General features: G+C 45.9%; 1 protein-coding gene across 13 annotated transcripts in view; it reads right to left on the bottom strand.

The window, feature by feature from the left end:
• The window catches only part of CDH23 (cadherin related 23), a 207,946-nt gene that overhangs the window by 145,766 nt on the left and 44,034 nt on the right, over positions 1 to 18,146 (bottom strand). For all 13 annotated transcript variants that reach the window (XR_009742445.1, XR_009742447.1, XR_009742446.1 and 10 more), the window contains exons 4-6: positions 13,974 to 14,116; positions 10,669 to 10,716; positions 10,339 to 10,431 (exon numbers count right to left, since the gene is read on the bottom strand). Coding sequence is in view for 10 of the 13 variants with exons in the window: in XM_061447947.1 (XP_061303931.1) it covers positions 10,339 to 10,431; positions 10,669 to 10,716; positions 13,974 to 14,116 (284 nt within the window). In the remaining 3 variants the exon portion in view is untranslated. The remainder of the gene's footprint in view (positions 1 to 10,338; positions 10,432 to 10,668; positions 10,717 to 13,973; positions 14,117 to 18,146) is intronic.

Genomic DNA, 18,146 nt, shown 5'->3' with positions numbered 1-18,146 from the left:
AGGGCAGCTTTTTCTCCTGGGATGCTGAGAAATCTGCACATGCACATCTGGTTGAGTGTTCCCAGCACCTTTAATAGAGTGATTTTCCAAGTGCTGGCTCAGTAGCTCCCTACCCATGTAGGTTTGGGGTCCTCCAAATCACACACACAGCAGAAATCTTGCCTTATTCAGGTTGCTCATTAAGGTCTGGTTATGGTATGGAACAGAAGTAGGTCCTTCTTTCTCTAAAGCTCAGAGAGCTGCACTCTCAACTTCCCTCTAAATAAAGATTTACTAATTAGAGAAAAATATTTATCTCTTCCGCTCCTGATAACAGAGAAATGCTAAAAAACATGCCTTGGACGAAACTACCAGTTACAAACTAATTTTTTCCGCCTTAAATACCAGTAAGAAGGTAGAGCTGGTGGCCACCCTGGTACAGACTGCCAGACCCCAGGTCATCTAAGCAGGAGATGCCTCCAAACACATATGAGCAACCAAGACTCATCACATGTAGGTTGAGCAGGAGGTGGCCGACTTAATTAACATCTCCTCACTTCCCTCCTTCCCTTTCAAGTCTGATTTACAATTGCGGGCCAAGCCTAGCTGGAAGTGACATATCAACATGATGAAAATCAAGGCAGGTTTGAAAAACAGAGAGGCTGTCAGCATAACCATTGCTTGAGCTCGGAGGAGACAGACAGGCTGTGGCTGAATACACTGCACTGGCACCCCAGTGAGACCTCCTGGACCACTCTGCATAAGATCAATCCCTGGAAATAGAGGGGCAAACAACCACCATCCTACACAGGGTGACAACCACTAGCTGTCTCCTTCCACCCATGCACTTCTTCACACTTCACTGAGTTATTTGGAAATGTACTGCATTAGGACACAGAGCTGGCTTGCACAGCTCTTTGTCGAGACCCTTTGCATGCACGTGCGAGCACATGTGTGCACAAAACCACCTTGTGAGCTGCTCACACCGGAAAAGAGAGCAGGGCCTGACATTTGGAGAGCAAGGCAGAGCAGCAGAAACACAGCAGGAGTCAGAAAAGGGCAGTGGGGAGGAAAGAAAATTGCACAAGTGCATTTGCAAAGCTCATTTCCCGCACATTTGCTCAGTTCTGCTGCTCAGAAGGGAGGGGGCCTGATGGCAACATTGCAGCGGTGGAGATGATCTCCATAGATGCCCAATGGCTCAGTATATGCTGCTCCTGGGTCAAGCCTTCCCGCACAATATCAGCTGTCTAAACCCACACCCAGCCAGGTTTGGTTTGCATCCTCATTTAGGAAGGGGAAAAAAAAATAAAGAAGGAAAATGCTTTTCAAATCTCCTGTAAAGCAAATCCTGAAACTTAAAAACTTTGGTGTTTTCTTTTTTCTTGAAACAAAGGTGCCTTGAACCCTGTATTCAATTTTCTTGCTCTTTTCATTATTCACACTGGCAAAAAAAGTATCAACCATATTTTAAGTTTCAACAGCAATTAATGGTTGAAATTAAGTAATGGCTGCCTAATACAGATTGAAACGTCCTCCTAGATCAAATTTCTTCCATTTGTAATGAAAATAGTTTGAAACCAATGCAAACAGTTCAGTTCACCCATAAATATTTAAAAATTTGCAGGAGAGACTGATTTAGTCTATTATTTTATCACAAAGTATGACCAGCAGTAGAGAGCTTATTATACATAACTGTCACTGACACATTACAAACTAATAAAACACAAAATGCAATTCTGAAGAAGAAATTGGAATGAATCTATTGCAAGAGTGCTTTTATTGCTCTTTTGCAACACTATTTCTGCTCAGCTTTGCAGTCAAAATGGCAACATTTTTCCCAAGTATTTCCATCTTAATTAAAAATGGCATTTTTATTGAAAAAAAATGGTTTGACAAGCGTCTTCTGACAGCTCTAGCTTCCCCTTTCCTAGGTGCACTGAGCGAGGATGCTAGTATGTGCCCACCTCACAGGTCTGCTGCTGAGCGCAATTCCTTCAGTAAAGAGCCTGTATCCTAAAATGGCAGCGGCTGGGGCACCGTCCCCCAGCACGGTGCATTTCAGTATGACCTTAATCATACCTTAATTTAGGTGGCATGATTGAAAAAGGAGCCCAAACCAACAAAGTGCATGATTATATGGGTAAAAAAAAAGAATAACTTTCAGTGAAGGTTCTTTTACTGCCTTACACCGAGCAGTCGCTACCCGCACACTGCCTTCGCAGCCTGCACACGTTAATAAACGCTTCTGCAGCCAGGCATGCTCCTGCTGCTGACTTAAAAGATGATGCACGGAGAGGGAGGTAAACAAAACAGGGATTCAAAGGGAGGGGATGAGGTTTTTGCTGGCTGGCACAAGATAATAAGTTATATCCCAGGCTTCTGGGAGAATATTGTAACCAGAGAAAGAAAGATAAAACAAAACTAATTGCTAGCAGGTCACATTCATTAGCTCCTCTGCCCGTTTCTGGCAGCAGAGAGCCCTTCCTCCTGCCAGGACAAGGAAGAGACCTTGAAGCCATCTGCTGCTCAGATGTGTAAATGTAATTATACCAAAAGGGCTGCGCTCAAACAGCCGGTGCTGGTGCTTCCAGTCCCCTGGAAAAGAGCAGCCTTCCAGCCCAAACCTAAATTGCTACTGTAGGAAGAGACGCTGCCGGACCACATACCACTGCTTCTGCTACAGAGGAAGCGCGTCCTGTCAGAGCCACCCTGTCACTTGCTGCCCGTAGGGTCAAGGGGATCACAAGGAGCCATCACTTGACACCGGCCATCCTGAACTCAGACATCATCCTGGCCTCAAGGATGGGTCTGAGCCAGATACCTACAGTAAATTCAGAGCTTTGAAAAAAATCGGCAGGGGACAGGCAGATGTGGAGCCTCAGCACCCAAGTGAAATAACTCCTACAAAGCACCCAAGAGCATGCCTGTGTCCTGGGGCTGCTCAGCTCAGCAAGTGAGATATTTTCTCTTGTCCCCATTTCTTCCAAGAGAAAAGATTACTGATTTGTCTAAGGTACCTTTCCTCTGTCTGTGTGTTCTTTGCTTAGAGAATGCTTCTGTATACTTTCTCTTCCTCTGCCCCAAGAATATTTCTTTGGCTCCAAGAGTCTTATTTTCCCAGCATGATGGCTCCTCGAGAGAGGCACCGAATTGCTTGATGCCCCATACTGGCTCTCCTTTCAGCTCTAAATATGCTGTTTTCTCCCCTTTCTGCTTTCCCCTGTCCCCCATGTCTACCCCAGAATTACGCTGGTCAGAACAGCACGACTATTTCTAATTTTCAGGCTGTCCCCCCTCCTTCCTGCAGTATTCTTCCAGAAAGAGCCAAAGTTTTGCCTGGTGGAAATGACTGTTATCTCCAGGACACTTTACACATTACTTCCACACCATTTGGAGTTTTCCGCCCCAGTAGTTTCTGTTGCATCTCTCATTTCACTCCTCAGGCACGTGCTTTAAAGGACCAGGGTCTCCTATTCACCTGCGAAGCCATACAAGGGATAGGACTGCCAGAGGTGGAGACTTTCTTTCTCCCTAGGACAACAGGGCATCACTCAATATCCTCTGATGCTCTCCACCTGGTGTCACTATATACACATCAGCAATAACAGCAAAAATTTGCACACAGATGACCTTAAGAAGGAAGGATGCTTCCAGGTCTGAGCACTTAACTTCCTCACACATCTTCCTCCATGCAAGGAAAGGAAAAACCTCCAGAAGCCTTCCAGCCCTCTTCAAACCCCCATACCCAACCCACACAACTCAAATCCTCCATGTCTTATCATACAGATGCCGCATGACTCATTAATAAGCCCCTCACCCACTGAAAAGCAAAAGTCATGGGGACATCTCTGATTTCACCTGTACAAACCCTTTAGCCCAAACACTGTGTTTAGTCAGTGCACTGTAGCCTGTTCCGTTTAAGTGCCTTTCTTCAGTGCTGGCAGAAAAGAGCAGGGAGAATATGGCAGCTGTCGCCTGATGTGTTTCCGAGCTCTTGCCCAAAGGAACTGCCAGCATCCGAAAGCCAGAACAAATGCCCAAGACAGCACCCATACTTCCCAGCACTTAAACAGCCTGTTTATGTTTTGCTTGCATGTGGAAAGTGGGGACCTTTATGAATATTTACAAACTCGCCCCAGAGCTAAACATACCCAGCGTGCCAGCACACATGGCATCCCACCCGTCAAAGTAAACTCAGCCTGATGACTTGTGCATTATTCACATCCCTCAGTCCCTATCCACTTGCTACTTTCTCAGCTCCTTTTTGCTCTTCCATGCCAGGGCTAGCCAGAAGACAGGCACAGCCTCTTGATTACTGATGAAAAAGGGTGCCCAATGGCACTGCTGGAAAAATCTTGACTTGGCAATTTTCTCTATGTAAAGATGTTTTAACATTCAATCTTCCTGAGCAATATAGAAATAGTCCCATCTTGGCAGATCATGCAGGCTGGGGTTGAGAGAGGAGGGGAGAAGACATGATTTCTTTGAGGGATATTATATTCTACCTAGTGATTAGAGAGCAGATGAAACCCTCTGAAAAGGATTATCACATCCAGCTAAGAGGTGGCTTTTTAATAGATGGACAGAATACCTGCACTTAAAACTATTGAAGGGAAGGCACAACATCGCTCTGCTTCCATGAGTTTGCTGGACAAAGTTGGAAAGTAATTAAAGGTTGCTAAAAAATAATAATTAAAAAAACATGGAAAGGCAAAGTATCAAAACAATCTCATGATGACCAGCTCTCTGAAGCCAGAGAGACAGTATACCTGTTATTTTGTCAGCCAACTATTCCATCAGGGCTGATGAAGGCTGGCTATGAAACCCAGCAACAATACACACATTTAAAAATGAGGATGCTTAGGAAGTCTGATAAATGTTTCGTGTGATGAAGATTATCACCATATGCCTGTGCAATAGAGACCCTCTAGCTCCAGCAAGCACCAGTTGAAGCCTCACCTCCCACTTCTCCAGCAGGCACAGGAGGTGAGATCACCCTCAGTCCCCAGCACCAGCCATGCTGATGGAATGCCAGGGTGGAGAGGAGACAGAGCTGCTTACCTACCCAGGAGAGAGAACTGGCTTGCTTCCGGCCAACAGTGTTTAATGAACACAACTTGAATAATTCACTAATTTGTTGCCTTTCTAGGAAGTCTTTGCTTGAAAAAGCACGCCAAACCACCATAAATAAATAAAGTTGCATCTGAAGTGCTGCAGAGCAGTTCAATATGCTTGCAAATTCTGTTTGCACAAAAGTGGCGGAAGGAGGGGAAGGCTGGATAAGTTATTCATTGTAAATTATTTGTTCAGTTCTAAAATCCACACACAAGCATAAGCTCAGGGAGAGAAGAAAAGCAGTGAGTGGGGAGAAAGAGAGAAGGGGGGGTGGAGGGAAGGAAGGAATAAAGAAAAGAAATGAGAAAGGAGAGCAGCCAGCAATGATTATAGGCCATTTTGTGATGTGGCAGGAACATCTTTCTTATCAGCTCTGTTATCATCATCTTCAATGTAAAGGTTCCTTATTTAAACGAAGGGCGGAAAAACCCCTAAAGGTGTCTGGAAGCATGCAATGGAATGGCTAAAGCAGCTGAAGCAGGAACTCACTCTCATTGCAGCTGCTTCATATGCGTAGCATCAGGCCTCAGAGCCATCGCAATAGAATTATATGAGCCCCCGAAGACTCCCGGGCAGGATGGCATGGAAACTGATGTAATTACAGACATTATTACCATTAAAACAAAATAATAATTTTAATTACAGCTAGGGCTTTTAGGGTTTTCTCTGATCCTCCCTGCCCCTGGTCACCATCTAGCACGGCCTAGTTCCAGGCTGTTTAATGGAACAGGGCAGTGACGGTTCCCTCCTTTCTTTCTCCCTCCCTGCCAAACACTTTTCTGCACAATTAAAAAAAGCCATAAAATTCACCATTTCAACTACACCACCATATTAAGGATGGAAACTGTGACCAACAGCTTGCGAAGGCTCAATCCCAGAGGCTGCTCCCTGAGCAGAAGAGACTGCTGTCAATTTTAAGTGCCCGGCTGCCCCCCTATTAAAATAAATTGGTAAATCAGGGTTGAGTTCAGGAGATGCAACATCTGCAAGCTGGGCTACAGGTGCCTAGCCAATGTTGTGAGCTGTACAGAAACTTTTCTTTTTATTTTTAAACTCCTTTCCCACAGCTCTGCCTCTTACTCGCATTTGCTTGAACTCAAGGTGAACAAATTCCAAAGGCAGATGGCTCTGGTTGCAGATGCAGTGGGTGTCTTTCAAAAACAGAACCCCGTTATAATTACTATCTCCTGTCAAGTTACAGATAGTTCCGTGTGGTACAACTGTCATCTCGGGAATGTTCAGGGTGCTAAACAGCAGTCTATGGCCCAGAGCCTGCCGAGGACAGCTTTTTGCTAGAAGATGTACTCCAATTATACATATTACTTTATAAATAATTGTGTTAAATGTAACAGAAGGAATGAGGTGAGGGAGCAACAAAGAAGAAAAAACCCCACTGGAAACCTCCTGAGGGGACATTCAGTGAAGAAACCAACAATTAAGTGATCTTTCTGCCAGCATGTGAAAACTGATGATGCTCCAGGCCCAGAAGAAGGCTATAGACAGTTCGAACTTGATCAGCAAGCTCAGGATATTGGGGAGTCATGGGGGAAAACAGCTCTTCACAAGAAGGTACTAGACTTGGCTACCACACCACATAACAGCCTCAAAGTTTGAGGAACCTTCTCTGCAGGACCCAAGATGTGCTCCTGTAAACAGCATAGCACCTGGAAGTAGCAGATGCAGAAGAGAGGCTTGCAGAGCCATGCCTTTTAACCATAAGCTTAAAAGTTGTTCGCTTCAAAGGTGAAACAGAGGACTGTGTGCCCCAGAAGGTCCCATGCCTGGAAGCTAGGACTGGAAAGCCTAGCAGGCACCTAGGGAAAACAGTCCACCTTCATCCCAACACCACACCAGATGCCACAAAACCAGTGAGGTGCTTGGCTCCACTTCATTTGCTAGCTTCACATAAAAGCTCTGAACCATGACAATCCAACAAGACTGAGTTTCCTACAGATCCAGTGAAATGGAAAAATAGATTAGATAAAGCAGATCAGACTTGTCAGAAACTGAGGCATCGCCACAACAGCCTGCCATGGGCTCAGCAATATGTCTCCCAGTTTGAAAGCCAAACCCTGAGACTCCCAGAAACATGGGAGCCTCGGGCTGGGTGAGGATGAAGAGGGTAAAAAAAAAAGTGTGTGCAAGAGGTGAAGTGCAAGGGATGCAACCAAGAAGAAAACAAACCCTGAAGGTCAGAGTAGCAAGCACATGAGCAGCTAACTAATGTACTACAGCAGCACCACAGGGCAGGGACACGAGCACACACGTCCTAGCAAACTGGAAAACCATAAAAGTCTATTATAGCAAATCAAACAGCAGCCAGCATGACAGCCATTAGCCTGAAATGAATACACGAGAACTTAATGAGCTCTGTCAAGGCCAGCTTGGTGAATTAGGTTGCCAATTCTAGCAGGATTCCCCTTTTCTTTACAGACTTGAAAGCATCTGCACTGCCTCGTTGCCTTTTGACAAGCAAATCACGGGGTGCCCTTGCCCAGACAGGACAGACGATTACACTGGAGCAATATCCCTCTCTGGACACATGGGCCCTTGGTCAGCTATACCAGGCAGGTGCTGGGGATGTGACTAAGACATGACAAACGCAAAGGAACAGTGGCATCAGCCCAACACACGAACGATCCCCGGTCTGGGTATTTGGACCTGCTGTGATGCAGAGGAGTCCACAGTTAAACTGGGCATTCTCTCCCCTCTCCCCCTGCTAGAGGAATTGCAGTCTCCATGCCCAAATAAATTCCCATTCTCATATCAAGCAGACTGCGTAAAACGCCAGGACGGGTATTTAGAGGCAGTATTGTTTTTAAAGGTCAGTTTACTTCATGTTTCATTTATTTATGCACACTCTTCTTTTGACTTTCCCAGTGCCACACAATAGCAGTGAGGTTTAAATGCCTTTCTGTTGCTGGTCCATTAGCTAGGACAACTGCAAATCGATACATCCATTTATCTCAAAATTAAAAAGAGAGAAACTCTCATTAGCTGCCAATTCTGCACAGAGCCAGCCTATGCAAAGCCACACTAGCACTTCTGCTAGACTCTTCCCTGTCCCCAAGCTCCAGCCCCTGTTTATTCATTAGCCATAGGCTCTTTGGCTTGGGCTGGTTAGTCTTTGAGGCAGATTTTGCTACCCACTCTAGGTGCTCACCCTGGCCCGAGCTATCTGGATGTTGATCCAGGGACACTGTCGTCGCCTACCCATGAACGGCTCCCCAGCCTCAACTGCACCCCAGCTGTCCTCTGGCTCCAAGAGCCTCAGCTTCTGAAGGCACATCTCCATGCTGTGTTACCTCCAGCTTTGAGTATTTATGAAGAAGCAACAGGAAAAACATGTGGCCCAAAAAGCTCTCAAAGCAAGTGGGCATCTCTTCCTCAAGGGCCATGCCAGCACATGCATAAGTTCATTGCTTACATCTACTGTGGGCACTTGGAGGGTCCTCTTTAGATAGTGGGACCCCATGCCCTGCTCTCACAATGCCTGATAAGGAAAGGCTCTCTCCATAGCAGAGGAACCTGCTGAGGATACCAGCTGAGCAATGCATTCGTGGCTCATTACTCTTTGATCGGTGCCCTTGGTTAAAGATCACAGATAGAAACTGGAAGCTGGCACATGGCATCTTATAATTAACATGAAGCCAGCCTCCAGAAAAGCACAGCTCTAAAGGCCAATTGGCAAAGCAGAAGCAATGGGGGAAGCACCGTGCTTGCTAAACCCCACTTGCCATCTCTTCATGTGGAGAAGGAAGCCCTCTGTACCAGGTGCAGTAAATAGCAAAACCATAGCCAAATCTGGGGGCAGGGAAGAGAAGACCATTCTCCCTCAGTCCCACTGACATTCCTTTTACTTTGCAGACCCCTGCAGACAGACCATCACCAGAAGAAGCAGTAGCAAGGCAAGACAGCCACCCATCAGCTTCCAGAGTTCCAAGCAGAAAGACAAAAGCAAGGAGCAGCTTGTGGATGTTTTGGCAAGTCATTTCTGCACTGCTCATGCTTTAAAGAGAAGAAATGACTCTGACCCAGTGTCATTCTCAAAGGGAGGTTTCAGGTGACTTGGTGCAAAGATGAGACTAAAACTCTGGCTCATACATCACAAGCAACTTAATGAAGAAACCTCATCCTCACAGCAGAGGGAAAGGGAAAGATCAAAGCCCAGCACGACAGGGCATCAGCAGCCAGCATATTAAATAAACCATTGTAACACAATCATTTGTACCTCTCAATTACCGTAGACTGCTTGATTTCACACACACAGAACACTTGACCTCATGCACACAAGAGGCATGCTCTGGGGAAAACAGGCTCTGTCCTGGCACCAGGGTGCAAGAGGGAGAGGTTCCCTCCACTGGATGACATTAAGTCCCCTACTAATTCCCTATTTCAAATATAATACCCTGACCTTGTTGTCCTAGCACTAGCAAGCACCTTTTGCTCGACATCTTTAAAGCCCAAATTCACATCAGACCTGTAAGGTCCTGGTGTACTTCTGCCAAGCCGAGCTCTAGGTGCAGAAGCTCTCCCTGATGGTATGACTAGTATCACCTTCCTTGCAAGGACCAGCATGGAGAGAGAGCAGCAGAAGCCTGGGAAAACTGTTCTTGGAAATATTCAACACTTGGCTGGATAAAGCTGCGAGCAACCTGATCTAACATGAAAATTCTCTCTCCTCTAATGGAAGCTTGTGCCACTAGAGCAGGGAAAGGTGGTCCTTTCCTACCTATTCGTAGGACATGATGGGACAATGATGGTCTCATGTTAAAGGAAACCACCACCAAAGACAGAAGCCTTTGGGCAGGACTCTGCAGAAATCAGCTGTTTGGAAAAACATTTATCCCTGCCTCCGGTCGCCTCTGTGACAAGAGCTGCACAGAAATTCCACCTGGCTCAGAGGGAAAAAAAAACAGAATCCCATTTACAGCTATTTTCAAAGTTCACGTTTGTTACAGGAAAGACATCATCAAAGCTGCAAAGACCCTGAGTCCCAAAGGTCGTCTTCCACCTGCCTTCCCAACACCCAAAATATGAGTCGCTTTGCTTCTGCCAATTTTCAGACAACAATAACTTCCAGATGTTTAATCCTGCCCCCAACCTCAGTGAAGATCCAGGGCAGGAGGACAGCCCTGTGGCCTTCACACAGCCAGCTCTGTGGTGGCAAAGGCAGCAAGCATGGCCACTGCAGCAAGAGCCATAAGACAAGCTGTGTGGAGAGGCTGCAGCAATCCCTACCTCTGGGATGCGGACACTGTAGGGCTGGTTATGGAACCGTGGGGCATTGTCATTCACATCTCCCACTTGGATGTTGACTGTCCCTTTGATCACCTGTGGTCACAAAGATAAACAACAGAGAGCAGTTGTCAGCTTTATGCATGGATTTAAAACCTTAAGCAAGCCTGTGGTCGTTTCCTGATGTGGGCTTTTGGCAAGCTATGGCCAAGGATGGCCCTGCTCCCCATACCCCTCAGGGTGATGCAGAAAGTCCCCCGGAGACCCGCGTGCTCATCCTCCCTGTTCCTCTCCACCCATGCCAGAGACCATGAAATGAGAAATCACACTTACCCCTTGGCTGTCACTGACAGAAAATTCAACCGTGAATTCTGACTTAGTCTGAAAGGGAAAGAGAAGAAAAACATATAATTAAAGATACTGTAGTGTTTATCTGCAGATGGCAGGCTTGGGACTTTTAGCCAATATTATTACATGCAAAATGCTTTCAGGACCTTCAAGAAGAGAACGGGTGCTTGAGTGCAATTACCTACATTGAGTATAAAATGCTGAGAAATATTAATGCCGGTGGGGCTCCAGTGTATTTTACAGGCACAGAGAGCCACTCTGCTCTGGGTCAGGAGGATGCGGGGACTATGGAACTGACCCCCTGACTAGCAGTTGAGCACTTTAAACAGACAACTAGGCCGAAGTAGATGAGAGGAGCCCACTGCTTAACCTTCTGTAACATGCCAGCGTGCCCTAGCTCTCTTCGAACACCCGCCCGGTCTCCGATGCCGGAGGCTGCCTGCTTGTATCAGCAAGAAGGAGTAAAGTGCAAGGCTGAGAAAAGCAGTTTTCCACCTACAGTGCCATCTCCAACTGCAAGATACAGGGACCATGCAAAAAGAGAAGAAAATCCAAAGAAAAAGCTGTGTAATTAGCCTTTGTTCAAGATGACAATAGAACCTAGTCTCACTGAGGACATCTAAATGTTGCTGCAGCTTTCTCAACTTACCTTCATATATCACATTGCTGGGAACAGTAGGATAAACTCAGGGTCTGTATTAAGAACTGCCTGAAATCCTTTAAGCCCATTCAAAAAAATGCCTGTGCAGTCCTCTCTGACCCTTATTGCTTTAACTAAATAAACAGCTTGGTCTTAAACTGCAATATATTAAAGTCATTGGTTCTGAGGTGAGGGATAAGTGGGGAAGAGGGGATTATTTTGCTGTCAGGGCAGGGGAATATTGCTAATGGAGGCAGACTTTCTCTTCCTGACCTTTCTTTCCAACCAGCAATTGTTTCACTCATGTTTTGCCAAGGAATCACTCTGGGATGGGCAGCAGGACTTGGACCACCACACCTATCTGGTACCTGGGCACCATCTGCTGTTTCAATTCCCCCAGTTCCAGCAATCTCTTCCTCCTCCAGCACCCCTTCCCATTCCCAGTGCCCCTGCCTGAACTGATAGAGCACAGCAAGTCAATGTTTCCAAAGCATCATGCAGGAAAGCCTAGAAAGCAAGCCTGAAATGGCTCTTTGTGCTGTAGATTGGGTTGATTTATTCCTAATAAGATCAGCTCAGGGACAAGCAGCAGCCACTGCTGCCCAGAGCAGGAGCTCTGCTTGCACCAAGGTAGCAGTTCATCTTGGGAGAAGGGACTGGGGGACAGCTCACCAGAGCATGCACCCTCCTGCCCCCACATCTGCCTATCCCAGGTTCCTTTCTGAGCAGCTGGGGAGCTGAACCTGAGAATGTCTTTCCTAGCTCTTGCCTTGCAGCAATGCTTGCAGGCAGAAAGAAGAGCTGAAATACTGATGGAGAAGAGAGCCTCTTCTTGTGACATCCCACCCTGCTGCATCAAAGTCTTTCAGCCCTGTTACCCCCTCTTCATTTATGCTGCCATGAGAGCAAAGGAGTAGGCAAGAAAGGAAAAACAAGAGAAAAGAAACAACCAGTTGAGTACTGAAATGCTAAAATCTCAATAAAATAAATCAGAGAAAGCTGCCGCATGGTAATTTCCATCTCTGCCCTTCATGTTAGCACATACATTTTATAGACTCAGGGTCTGTCTTTTCTTTAAAAAAACCCTCACAAGCTGTTTTCCTTCTAATCTTTGTGGGAGTAAAAAATATTTCAAATTTTTTTTGCCTGCATACATTCTCTCCTTCCTCTTTTTTCTCTGTTTTCCCTTTTCCTGCATCATTTGCCTTACTCTGACTCCCTCTCCCTTTTCAAGTCTCTCTTCTTCTCCATTGTACCAGAATTGATCTCTTGCTCTCCCTTTCCCACTGATTTTCTTGTACGGCTTTCTCTCCCCTGACTTTTCAATCCCACACATCCAGGCCGGCATTCTCTGCTCCCAGCATGCTATCCACCTCCATCCCTTGCTTCCTATGCTGTTCTGCTTCCTCCACCTTCCCAATATCCATACCGAGCTATGTATGTGTCTGTCTTCACCCTTTTCCATGTATTGCTGACTTTGAGAGCCTGGGATCAGTTGGTGGGTGCAAGATTCTCTTCTGGTTCAGCCTGGCCATGCATGAAAGCTCTGCTCAGCTCCTCCCCTTCCCATCCTCCACCAGAAGACACCTAAAATCTATTGATCTTCCTCCTTGGCTTAAGGCTGGTATCATAAGTATTGGGAAACAGTAGATATTTGAATAAGGAAAGATTTATGACTCATGCCAGCAGCTGTTGGCACAGGGAGGTGGAGGGGAGAGGGATGAAGAAAACCGCTTCATTTTTCCAGAGTCTCACTCTTAATACTGTGAAATTGGGTTTGCCGTGCACCTGCCTGAGCTGCATCCACCAATACTGCTCCTCCAGATCCCCATATCTGGCTGGCTCCAACCAGCATCGCCAGTGCCTGAGGTGTGTTAATGAGTTTTATCTTCACACTGCCCCTGGCCAAGGAAGTACTAAACACAGGCAAGAGAAGCACAGGGGAAATGAAGCACATTGCATTGCCCAAGTCATGTAGTATTTTCCCAGTCTTACCAAGATCCTGCCCAAGAGCCTGTGCCATCCCTTTCTCCTCCCTCCAGGAACAGAGCAAGGGCCAGGGCTTTTGGAAACAGGCACCTGGATGAGATATCATCTTTGCACACCAAAGCTACACTTGAAAATAGGGGTGTGAAAGAGATTCAAGGCAAGAATCTTGCCAAATTTAGCATCCAGCAGCCTGAATCCACAAGATGATGAAAAGTCATGATGAGATTGAATAAGCAGGGATACATCATATCTCTTCACACACTGTTCTAAGTAGTAAAGGATTTAATCAGAACAAACATTTAAAAAGGGAACCTGTAGATTTCCTTGAATGAATAAGCATCCTGGCTCTTTGGTAAATCATGTTCATTTATAATTTTCTTTACTTCCAGACTCACAGATGCTATTCTGGGATCTAGGAAAACCAACAAGCCAGATCAAATCAGAGCACCCTGTTTATTCCCTGTGTCCTAGCTCAGCGGAGCCAGTGAGAAGGTGGTGAACACAAGGGACAGACCCTGATGGGAACACACCTGGATTCCACATAGGAGTAACACCCAGGCATCATTTCAGCTGCCACAAAGGGTGGATAGCCATCTGAGCAGAAATGTTTCCTCCCTGCCCCTCCTTAGCTGAGGATGCTCTCAGCAGCAAGCAGCATTACCTCTCTGTCCAAGGGCTGCCGGAGCCAGACAACGCCAGTCATGCTCTCCACGGCGAAGAACCGGCTGGCCTCCTCACCAACCACACCAAAGACCAGCGGATCGTTGTCCAGATCCCGAGCCAGCAGCTGAGTCACTGAGGAACCTGGGAGAGACCAAAGGGAAAGACATCATAAGCAAAACAGGACAGAGAGGAAGAAACCCTGAAAACATTCAGCTTGCCAGAGAACACAGGTCTTCTGCCTTCCTCCCTTAAGTCATCCACAAACCATTTTCCTGTGGCACTATAATTTCTCAAGCAGCAAGGGGAGTCAAGCTTTGCACAGTCTTACTGTTCTCTCTAGCATAGATAAACCAAACCACAGTTCCTCTCCTCCCTCCCCCTTATCAAAAGAGAAAGTCACATTAGCTCAGCAGAAGCATAGCCATCTTGGGTGCTAGAGATAGTGGAGGAACCCGTGCCTCTTCTGGATAAGCACCCACCAGCCTCCCTCAGTCTCCCCAGCCAAGGGATGCCACCAGCACATACAACAACATTTCCAGGTCAAAAGCAAACAACCCAGTGCCAAGGGTTGATGCAAACAACCTATGATGCCCACAGGTGCCTCAAGGTGCAGGGATTCGGTAGGGCCTGGAACCAGACAGAGACCTGGGGTTTGTTTTAAACATGGCAGCTCTAGCAAATGCTGGTCATCTCAGCATATGTGGAACCCATAGAAAATGAGATGCACTAGGACTAATCCACCACTACCTTCTGCCAAATTATATTTAAAACCATCTTCTGCAGCATTCTGCAGCATAGTCCAGACAACAAAGACCTTGTTCAGGCATGTGGTTGTAAATGTCTCTTCCTAACGGCACACAAGAGGCAACACAAAGCCTCTGAAATTGTTGCATGGGGACCATGAGTCCTCTTTCCGATACCCACATAGCTCCCAGAGCAGGATGACTTCTACTGTTCCAAAAGCAAGGGAAGGACACCATCATTTCAGCCCCAAAAGAACTATCATTTTGGGCTTCTCCATGACAGCTCTGAGCATATTTGAAGTTTGCTGTGGCAGGTCAACCATGACTGGCTCCCTGTCACATACCCAGCTGCTCTCAGTTCCCTTCTCAGCAGGATGGGGGAGAAAATAGGAGGAAAAAAGCTGGTGGGTAGATATAATGGTGGGAGATCCCCTTGGCCACCTGGCCTCCCTTGAGGACTGGGAGGGGACACACCATCCTGTGTGTGAGCCATCTTTGGCAGTAAGAGAGTACTCCAAGACTCCAAATCATGTGGCGAGGAGAACAGAAGCCACAATTCCGTCCATCTGGGAAAAGAAGGGAAGCTCCAGCAGACCCCAGGATAAATGCGGTGGCACAGCTTGGCAAGCAGAGCGATGTGGGCAATTACCAACCAGTTGGCCCGACATCAATCACAATGGAAGTAATGGAAAAAGCTGATATGAGATTCCATTTATAAAGGATTAAATGATAGGAACATAATTAATGCCAGTCAACATGATTTTATGGAAAATAGGCCTTGTCAAACAAACCTGATTTTATTCTTTGATGAGATTACAATTTTGGCAGATAAAGGTAACTGCAAAGAAATAATAGTTTTGCAAGGCATTTGACTTAGCATTTTGTGACTTTCTGATTAAAAATATAGTGCTGTACATTGACAAAGAACACTGGAGTGATGACCCAGATGCCTGGCAAGTTCCAAGGCCACCAACCATGGTCAGGGGGACATCCTAGCATGACATAAAACTGCTGTTAGTACGAACTCGGGTGACAGTACAACAAATAAAGGGGAGGATCAAGAAGCCAGGTGAAGTGCTTGGTAATTTGGGCTTGTTTGGTAAAAATCTGTTTTCATGACCAAAAAAGTCTGGTGGACCACATCCGCAGAGCAGCTCTTTCCATGCCCTAGCTGGCAGAGCCACAGTTCTATTTGGGTACTTGGAGGAGTGACTTTAGGGCTATATAGCTGGTTCTGCCAATGCTGCAGTTCTGCAAGCTGCTCAGTTGGCCACATCATCTTCAGCACTGGATGCAAGAGGAAGCCAGAAATGACTGAGAGCTAGCAAAAATGATTTACACTTAACAAGGGCTTTAAAATCTTGAACTGCTTCATTTATGACTCAGGCCATGTCAAGCACATCCATAAGGAGGACCAAATATAATACTTACAGATTACTATTCCAGAGCACGAAAGCACAGCAAGACTCAATGCCCAAACCCAGACACATTTCTGTTTGGAGAATAAATAGGTGTTTTAAAAAGGACAACTACAATTAACTACTGGGAAATTATTTCGTTCCACCAACACAGGTGCAAGTGAGTGACAGGTCACAATCAAAGACATTTTGGACAAAGACCCAAAACCAAGAGACCTTACCCAAACTGTGATCAGCCAGTTCATCTGCAATGTTTCCATCTCTACAATGAAGCCAACACCAGAAATAAAAAGTAACCCTACACTTTCTTAAACGTTGGAGGCTTGATATGAAGCAAGTTACTAGCTTGGTTTTAATCTGGAGGACATCCAAAGCCATCCTTAGGAAAGGCTTCTTTGCCTCAGGAAACAAGCAAGACTGTGACAGTCCCCATGGCAGTGAAAGCCAGTAACTAGGACAAGATAAATCCAGGATCATGCCTCTCTGTTTTTCCTATTAAATTTGGCAGAATAGACTTTCCCCCTCTACATCTCATTCAAAAGCCCTAGATCCACAGGGTATCTGCAGTTCCCTCCAGAATTGCAAATACTTTAAAACATCTCAGTTGCATTGCAGTGGAAGGGACATGATCTTAAAAATCCTGCTGCACAGGAAAATCATGTCCCACCCACTTCTACTCATAGTCACGTTCATGGTTTGTGTGCTGCAAACCTACTCACACTAAAAACAACCCCAAACCAGACCAAAAAAAAACCCACAATCACCCAGCAAATGATCATTTAACTCTTCTCTGTCTCTTTGCATTACAGCTACTTCCCACTTCAGGGAATTCAGCTCCTAAATTCAGAATAACTTGGAGAAGAAGGCATGGCATTTCTGGGCAGAATGCATCATCCCACCTGCATTTCTCACTCTGGTCAGTCTGCAGGTGTGCAGAGGTAGATCTCTGTGACAGAACATGCTGGGCTCTACTGCTCTTTTCTCCCAAAATGTCAAAATCAAGGACAGATTTAGAAGGAAAAGAGGGAAAAGACGAAAGGGAAACATGAGAGAAACATTCAAAGCCTATTTCTGTCTCAACTTTTCTTTCCTTTTATTTGTAAGCAACAAGAAACTTCATTAAGACATAGGACAGCTCAGAATGTTAAATTGTAAGCAGCAATGTGTTACAGGAAAATACCATTTTAAACAAATCCTCACAGGTAAGGCACCAAAGGCTGTGAGCTGTTTTACCCACTCCCTTACCTGTGCATCAGTCAGTAATCACAAGCCTAACTCAAGAGCATGTCCATACCCATTACAGAAAAAAAAAAAGCAAAACACCACCATGCATAAAATGCAGATCAAAATAACAAATTCATTAGAATATAATGAGAAACAGATCCCTAAATAAGAAATGAGACTTCACAGTTGCTTTGTCATTTGTTTTTTCATCACCAGGACAAAAGTTTGTATGAGCTACCTTCCACTGATTTCTTTAGCACAAATTTATTTAATACCACTTCCCCCCCCAATATCTACCCCCCCCCCTTAATTTACTGCACCAAGGGAAGAGGAGCAGACTACCTGGATGGATAGCACAGAGCAAACACACAGCTGGATCATCTGTGCCATAGTCACCACCCAACAGACCACAAGAAATCCCATTTCTTCCTCATCACTGGAAGGGTACTATTGTCCCACAAATAGGTGAAGCCAGACGAAGGCAAGCACCAAACCCTGTGATAATTAGCTCTGCATTTGGACGCCACGCTCTCTTTCATGGAAGCAACATGGGAATTGCCAAAGGATTGCAAAAGCAATGCTAGCACCTCCACATAAGTGTGGCTGTATCACTTGGAAAACATTAAAAAAGCAAAGTGTCCTGCTTGGACAGAGAGTACCACATCTGACAGAAACCCCTCTCAGGGCACTTGCAAAGAAAAACAGCCTGTCCTGGCTCTCCCCGGAGCTGCACCAAGGGTGCTGTTTGAGCCGCCACAAGCACAAGTGCCGACCAGTAAGGGCTGA

The sequence above is a fragment of the Pezoporus flaviventris genome, unplaced genomic scaffold, assembly GCF_033815535.1.
Source record: "Pezoporus flaviventris isolate CSIRO_AGI_PZ_B2104156 unplaced genomic scaffold, CSIRO_AGI_Pfla_v1 ptg000001l, whole genome shotgun sequence".
Lineage (NCBI taxonomy): Eukaryota > Metazoa > Chordata > Aves > Psittaciformes > Psittacidae > Pezoporus > Pezoporus flaviventris.
The sequence above is the reverse complement of the archived record's forward strand: the minus strand, read 5'-3'. Positions and strand labels throughout refer to the sequence as shown.